General features: G+C 38.9%; 1 protein-coding gene across 1 annotated transcript in view; it reads right to left on the bottom strand.

Annotated features, from left to right (window-relative positions):
- SMYD3 (SET and MYND domain containing 3) overlaps positions 1-8,628 on the bottom strand; it is a 696,975-nt gene that overhangs the window by 511,146 nt on the left and 177,201 nt on the right. The window contains exon 3 of the mRNA XM_077779902.1: positions 514-621. Within this exon, the coding sequence (XP_077636028.1) occupies positions 514-621 (108 nt within the window). The remainder of the gene's footprint in view (positions 1-513; positions 622-8,628) is intronic.

Raw genomic sequence — 8,628 nt, forward strand, 5'->3', positions numbered from 1 at the left:
CGAAGGGTATTGCCAGAGGTTTATAGCAAAGAACTTAGTGAGTGTTTTGGTCAAGTAGGGGAAAAAACTGAAGAAACAATTTCAGTGAAACTTGGCCATTAAGAAAAAAAAAAGATAAGCACTCTTTCATGTAGGATTAATTATCATCTAATCAAAACCTCACTTGAAGCAGCAACCAAAAAGTTATACGCCTGCTGCCCTGGGCATTAGTTCACAGTCACAAGTAATGAAGGGAACGTAACAGACATTACTGACACCTCACGCCTGTGATACAGGACCTTGTGTTTCTTCTATTCCCACGAGGCCACACACAGGACCTTCGAAAATGGTACCTTCTCACCACCACTGACGCTGTGACTGATAGGAACACGGCAGGTTTTGTCTTCATACACTCCCTGGAGTAATCTCCCGCCGTGCGCGTCTAAAGACAGACTTAACTATGAATAATACATGCAACTGCAAGAGCTCTGGTTAAATTAAAACCCTAGCATATTTCACGAATCTTATACTCACAAGTTTGAAAACAACTCTGCCAAGAAGTCGAACGGAATCCGGGGGATACCTGGGTTTGCAGCTTTTTAGACATTTGCATTCCCGCTTGTGGTCTTGCCAAGCTTTCTTCTGTTAAGACAAGAGTGGGGAGGGCACATGTGACAGAGAAATGTAACTTTCATTTACAATGGCTTTGAACATTGAGAGTCATCAACACTAATTTAATTTCAACAGCCTAAATAGAACTGCAAAATAGAAAATGAAAGCAATATTCTAATACTATTAATGCTGCAGAATCCAGTCTTTGCCAAGTGTGCAATTACCAGGCTGGACATCAAGGCTTCTGCTCCACCTCTGTCCTTTAATATGCCCCAAGGTTATTACCTGGCTGGTGGAGTCTGAAGGAAGAATCATTATGGCTTCCTTAATAATTTAGAAGATAGTCTTTTAGCTGATTAAATAGGATTCAATAACAGACAGTAATTTTGAAGACAAAAAGAAAGTATCACACCAAATTAGAAAGTAAACACGTGGTTCAGGAAAATTAAAAGCGGGCAGAGAACTTTCTGAGCTTCTGTGCTGCTACAGTGAGTACAGAAATATCAGGAGATCTAACATACAATAAACATGAAACCTTCCGTGTTTGAAGACAACACAGAAAAGGTTTCTAGCTAAAATGACCAAATGTCATTTGCCCAGGACCGTTATGGTTTATTTTGTCCTGGCTTAATCATTAGTAGTAACCCTTTTCATTCTGAAAAGTGTGGTTTGGATGACATAATTACACGGTCCCTTAGCCCATGATCCTAACCATGTGCTGGTGTGGCTGCAATGGTCAGCAGTCCTGCAACACTGAGGAGAGGGCTGTGGGGGGAGGGCATTCTCTCCCCAGTCTCGGGGTCAGACACGTTAGAGTGTCCCCAGTGAGTCAGAGACAGCTCGACCAAAAGTCTCATATGTTCTCTTCCAACTGAGAGCTGAAGTTCCATCACTGAAATGCCTGATGCTCACGTACGTTCTTGCTTCAGAAACTGTAAAATGTGCCTCCCAACTCCTGGCCCTATTAAACTCCTCCAGGAGGAACTGTCTTTTCCACCCATAACACAAACACGCAGTGCAACCAAAAATTTCAAAACTGCGGCAGCTACTTTGAAACTCTGGCTTGGATTCAAGTTCAAGGCAGCATCTTGCTCAGAATCACTGCCCCTCTTGAGTTGCTGTGCGAAAAGTCTGGCCGGTCTGCTATTTCCTCATAACCCAAATCTCAAAGACACTATTTACAAGGGGTGCTTTCCTCTTTTATCAACGCTACCCATGGCTGCCTCACTTTCTTTTTATTTATTTATTTATTTATTTATTTATTTTTATTTATTTCTAGGAGAGAGAGAGAACTAGCATGAGCAGGGGAGGGTCAGAGAAAGAGGGAGTCACAGACTGAAACAGGCTCCAGGCTCTGAGCTGGCAGTCAGCACAGAGCTCGACGCGGGGCTCGAACCCACGAACCGCGAGATCATGACCTAAGCGAAAGTCGGGACGCTTAACCGACTAAGCCACCCAGGCGCCCCCTCACTTCCTTTCTTTATCTCCACTATGGCAATGCTCTTAATGTGATGTTTGTAATTTTTTTGTTTTTTTAGTATTTATACTTCACTCATTTCTAAATAAGACTGCTTGCTTCAAAGCAAAGATATATATGAAATAAGGTTATAAAATTAGAAACAGAAAAATGTTAAAGCTATATAAAAAATAGTCCTCTAGCATTTACTTAGCATTTTATAGTATGTCAGACACATGGGTAAGCAATTAAAAAACAGCATTTCATGTGATGTTCACAATAATCCAAATGGTGGATATTATCTTCTATTAAAGATGAATAAAGTAAGGCTGGGATCTGATTACCAAGCTACGTAAACATAAAAGGGGAAAGTCAAAATTCTTAGTATGCTAAACAGGAGAGCTAAGTAAGTCCACGTTCGTGCACTGCATTGATCTGAACTGCCTTATGGGCAAGGCAAAAAAGAAAGCATAATGGCTTATATTACTCTCATCTGACAGAAGAGAAAACCACAGAGCTTTACCAAGTATTAAATCACTGGAGGAATTTATTCCAAGAATGCTAATCAATGTACTGGACAATGTCTTCAACAAGAGTTTACAATTCTAATGGCCTTCATATAGCTACTTCTAATGTCCCTAACTCACTAAAAGGCATAATATTAAACTATAACTCAATGAAAGAAAATGTTTCTATTTTTTAGGGAACTAGGCTTAGACTAACAATTAGCAATTTACCAACACTGTGTATGCTTCAAAAAGCATGGTTCCAGGGGCGCCTGGGTGGCTCAGTCAGTTAAGCATCCAACTTAACTCATGGTTGAGTTAAGGTCATGATCTCATGGTTCATGGGTCCAAGTCCTACATCAGGCTCTGTGCTGACAGCTAGCTCAGAGCCTGGAGCCTGCTTCAGATTCTGTGTCGCCTTCTCTCTCTGTCCATCCCCTGCTCACATTCTCTGTCTCCCAAAAATAAATGTTTAAGAAAACATGGTTCCACTGTCAAATAAGTTTGAAAAATGCTACATAACGTACACCCCACTTAGAGATTTGAAGTAATTTAGTTTGTGAGAAGTTTAGTTTTCTAAAAAGCTCTGCAGTAAAGAAACTTGCATAAATTAGTTAACACACAAGTTTCCCATGATTGTTACTGCCATCCTTTGGGAAGTTAGGTTGGTATATGTGGACTCAGATGTACTAAATTAGTGATATATTAACTATCTACTTTCCTTCATGTGGTCTCTGACTGAGAGTAGGTGTAGCAGACAAACTCATGATCATTCACACTGACAGGAAACTAGAGTACTGATATTTTTTTCTTTTGGGTTGAAGGGAGAACCGTGACTTTGGTGGAAGAGTTTTCATTCAGTACTGAAGGTGGAGAAGCCTGACAGATGCCCTCATTGGCCACGTGGGTAGGAATGAACCACATGTGCCAATGGGTCTCTGAGAGAGCACTTAGCCCTATTCAAAGCCTCAGCAAGGGTCTGGATGACCAAGGACTGCACCTAACAAAATAAGGCTGAGACCATTTGGACCAAAAGATCTTAAGAGCAGATTTTAATCAACACTTGCTAGTACAAGAGATCATATGTAAGTCCTTTACCTTCAGAGCAGTTCAGTCTCCTGACAGCTTACCAGCGTGAAGTAGCTACAAAATGTACCCCTAGGTAACAAACCAGTTGATCTGTTAGGTGACATTATTTAGAATTAAACATCCAAATTTTGGAGAATTCTTGTCAAAACAACTTTAGGTCTTTGGCATAATTAATATTGAGCTCTTAGTTCTCAAAAGTAATTAGAAACAAAACAGTATGTTTCTTAAGACTATCCCTAGACTGCTGCAGGTGAAAACACAAGAGAACATGTGTAATTCCCCATTTCTTCAGCAAAAAGACATTCATTCTTTTCATCTAGAAGCCAAATCAAATCTATATAAACACAGAAAGCAACCATACCACTTAAAAATGGTCTAGAGCACAGTGTCAACGTTACAGTCTACTTTGTTTCTTACTATATTTAAAAACCATGTTTTTAAAACATTAACTATTAGGCTTTATTGTTCAGCTTCACCATCACATCTTACCATGAGGCTCACTAACACAGGCGAACCACAGCAAAGGCTAACAAAGCAATCTTGTAAGAAACTGCATTTGACTATGAAGCAAAACTGAACAATCTTACAAAAACCTTAGGCATTATCTTCACTCTACAAACTTTAATCTTGATCTAGACCTCAACAGCACATAATACATCTGCCAGTTTCTCAAAGACAACCTTCCTGATTTACTTTTTCCTACCTTTTTCCATTACTGAAATACAGGATGTAATTAAGATTTTGTTCACAATACTGGCTCTAATGTTTTCTGTTCTCATAGTTGAAAATTAACAATGATGTACAATAAGCACAAATTAGCATGGAAGACAAAGGAAATTTAAATACTGCATTAAGACAAAGATAATGGTAAAAAAGAGTCTTTGATGGAAAAAAGGAAATGAATACATCTATGACTCAATTCCATGCACTGGTAAATGAACGAATCAAGAAACAACTTCAGGATCTCTATATTTTTATATTTGATAGTATGTATATTGATTCAGAACATTAACTAAGCCAGTAGCTCCTAGGGTGCCTGGGGGGCTCAGTCAGTTGAAAGTCCAACTCTTTTTTTTTTTTCTTTTAAACATTTATTTATTTTTGAGAGATAGAGTGAGACAGTGCATGAGTGAAGAGGGGCAGAGAGAGGAGACACAGAATCTGAAGCAGGCCCCAGGCTCTGAACAGCGTTCAGCACAAAGCCTGACATGGGGCTCAAACCCACAAACCGTGAGATTGTGACCTGAGCCAAAGTCGACACTTAACTGACTGAGCCACCCAGGCACCCCAGAGAGTCCGACTCTTGATTTCAGCTCAGGTCATGATCCCAGGGTCCTGGGACTGAGCTCTGCAGTGGGCTCCACACTGAGTGAGGAGCTTGCTTAAGATTCTCCCACCCCCCCGACCCCCGCCCCTACCCTGCACATGTGTGCTTGCTCTCTCTCTAAAATAAACAAATAAACAAACAAATAAACCAGTAGCTNTTTGAGAGATAGAGTGAGACAGTGCATGAGTGAAGAGGGGCAGAGAGAGGAGACACAGAATCTGAAGCAGGCCCCAGGCTCTGAACAGCGTTCAGCACAAAGCCTGACATGGGGCTCAAACCCACAAACCGTGAGATTGTGACCTGAGCCAAAGTCGACACTTAACTGACTGAGCCACCCAGGCACCCCAGAGAGTCCGACTCTTGATTTCAGCTCAGGTCATGATCCCAGGGTCCTGGGACTGAGCTCTGCAGTGGGCTCCACACTGAGTGAGGAGCTTGCTTAAGACTCTCCCACCCCCCCGACCCCCGCCCCTACCCTGCACATGTGTGCTTGCTCTCTCTCTAAAATAAACAAATAAACAAACAAATAAACCAGTAGCTGCAAATGGGAATAACCCTAATCTGCAGTTTGTATGGGAAACTTATGGAGGTGTTTATTTGTTAGGATGCTTGGTGGGCACCAGGGGCACTTAGTGGCCAGGAATCAGGGACGCTGTACAGGATAATTCCACACAATGAAGCATTGTTCCAAACCCAAGATGGCTTTTAACAGTCCAATCAAACATTCTACAGAGGGGACAAACTTGTTTATAATTATCTGAGCCTGGAACTAAGCCTTGTCTCACATAATAAAATGAAAAGCTAGTTTCTACACAGCCTTGATAGCACTGAATTTTCTAGGTAAATCAAGGAAAGATTGCATTAGGAACTTTAGCTAGTTATTTAATATTTTACGAAAGCGTATCAGTGAAGGCAACACCACAAGTGATATTCGGAGTAAGCAAGAATACACATTTTCTGATCCTGAATTTTGTACTTCCCTTTCCTGGGTGACTCTGTAGAGACGCAAGTATATGACTTCTATAATATAAAATATATTAGTTTATTATAAGTTATTGTCCTTTTCCTTCTCCTTTACATCAAGTTATGGAATTCTATTGATAGTGAATTTTAAAAATATGTAATGAGGTCGATTGTATGTACTATGGAATTTCATTTCAAGATAAAGAGGACCAACAAAAAAAATTATTATAAAAAGCCAGAGTTAGGTGTGTGAGAGCTCAAAACTGCAGATTAGAACAATGCTACCCAGCACACACATACATAAAAATATATATTTAAGTACACAGCCTAGGACAACCGCAGAGAATGTGACAGTAGTAACGAGACAGGATCAGGTATCTGAATTCTTTTTATTCACTAATGTGATTCCATGGGTACCTAAGTTTGAAAAACCACCGATCTAGATTAAATCAAAAAGGCCACTGTATATGCTAATAGAAGAAACAAAAAAGTACTTTTCTATACTTATTAAACTATTATACAGTCCTATAGGAATGAATATTTTATAATATTAAAGTGGGGAAAGTGTTTCTAAGCAAGACATAAAACCCAAAAAGGAAAAGAAGTACATATGAAACTACATTACAAATAAATAACTCTTGTATATCAGAAAGAACAAGCCTAATACCACAAGCAAGGTTTAAAGATAAAGGTCAAACCAGGAAAACAAAGTCTACAATGCGTAGAAAGACAGTATTAAATGTCTCTAAAATAAAAGGAGGTCCTAACAAAATAAAGGATGAATATTTCAATTAATAAGNATAGGAAATTCATGCTTTCTAAAAAGTAAAGAAAAAAATAAATAAACAAGACATCCCACACCAAGGATCGAAGGCATGCTAATAGAAAGAAGGGAAGACAGGCGGGTCCCTTAGTGTCCTAACGATGACGAAAGCACCAGCATTTGGAAGGGTCTAGGGTCCACGGTCTAGAGCACTCCAGTGTGATCAGTAGAACCGTAAGGTTCTCTAATCTTTCTCATGGGTGTATGGTAATGAACAACAAAATTGTTAATGTGCATACTATCGGTATACAAATAATATTTACAATACACTTAATTCCACCAAATGTTAACTGATATACAGAAATAAGTGTAAAAATGCTCATTATATACATTTGTTTAAAAACTTGAATGACTGGTGGGGCGCCTGGGTGGCTCAGTCAGTTAAGCATCCAACTCTTGATTTCAGCTCAGGTCTCGAGCTCACTGTTCACGGAATTGAGCCCCACATCAGGCTCTGTGTTGACAGCATAAAGCCTGCTCGTGATTCTATCTGCCCCTCCCCTGCTCATTCACACACGCTCTGTCTCTCTCTCAAAATAAACATTTTTTTAACTGAAATGGTAATAATTTTTCAGCTTTCCCTAAAAGAAAAAGCTATTTTTGCCTTTCTCCTTATTCTGTCCTAATAGTGTTTTGAATTTTCTACAAATATCATGTTATTATATTTACAAATAATAGCAGAAATAATTATCTTTCTTATGTCTAGTAACTGTGATTCAGGGAGAAGCATTTTTATATGAAAGAGGGAGCAAAATTACTGTTCAATAAACACTTTAAAAATATTTTGGAAAATCTGCTTATAACTCAAAGAATATCTTAATTGTATTAATTTTTAAATGCTAAAAAATGCTTCAATGAAACCTTTAGTAATGCAAAGACTTACTCAGTAAACTGTTTTATCAAGTTCTCTTCACTAACATCCATTATTTTTAAAACAAGTGTACTACCAATTAGGTATATCTTGCGTTTACCAGATGTTTGATAGACATCTCATGATTTCTTCTAAAGCTAGTACCATTTAGAAAGGATATAACTTACTATATATTTATCATTGACCATTTAAAATTAAGGTCATCCAAAGGAAGGAAAGGACAGCAGAACTCCAAACTCTTTCTCAGCCAATTTGACCTGGTCCTGATTACTAAAGAAGAGGATTGATGAGATGTTAAAACAGAAAGAGAAAATCAGTTTATTTCTACTTTCTTACACAAAATAGCCTTTGTGCCACTATGATACTACCCTCCCCTCCTTGGATACCATCACTACAGCTCAATAACCTATTTAAATACAGTTAAACACTGGGAGCGAATGGATGGTTCCTTCAATTAAGCGTCTAACTCTTGATTTTGGCTCAAGTCATGATCTCATGGTTCATGGGTTCAAGCCCCACACTCATGCTGATTTTGCAGAGGCTGCTTGGGATTCTCCCTCTCCCCTCTCTCTGCCTCTCTCCCTCCCCAACTCACACTTGCCACCTTTCTCTTCAAAATAAATACAAAATAAACTTTAAAAACATACTGTTAAACCCTGGATTTTGGTTACAGTAAATACTCATCTTAGGGCAGCTCACTTCGTGTGGTATAGAGTATAACAACACACAGCAAATTTCAGTAAAACCTCTAATTCATGATCTGGGCTCACCAGACATTCATTCTGTAAGAAACTGGACTCAGTAATGTCTAAGGCAGCTTCTCAATTGTAAAATCTATGATTCAGTAAAATCCATAGGAACAGATATCTGAATTATGAATTATGTCAAAACAGGTCTGACACCTGTCCACATATGGCTTACATAGAGCTGAAAATTTGGAACAGTATTTTCCTCAAATTTTGGATCATTAAAGGATGAAGAAATTCGCTTAAAATGTACAAA

Source organism: Crocuta crocuta, unplaced genomic scaffold (genome assembly GCF_008692635.1).
Source record: "Crocuta crocuta isolate KB4526 unplaced genomic scaffold, BGI_CrCroc_1.0 scaffold322, whole genome shotgun sequence".
Taxonomy (NCBI): domain Eukaryota; kingdom Metazoa; phylum Chordata; class Mammalia; order Carnivora; family Hyaenidae; genus Crocuta; species Crocuta crocuta.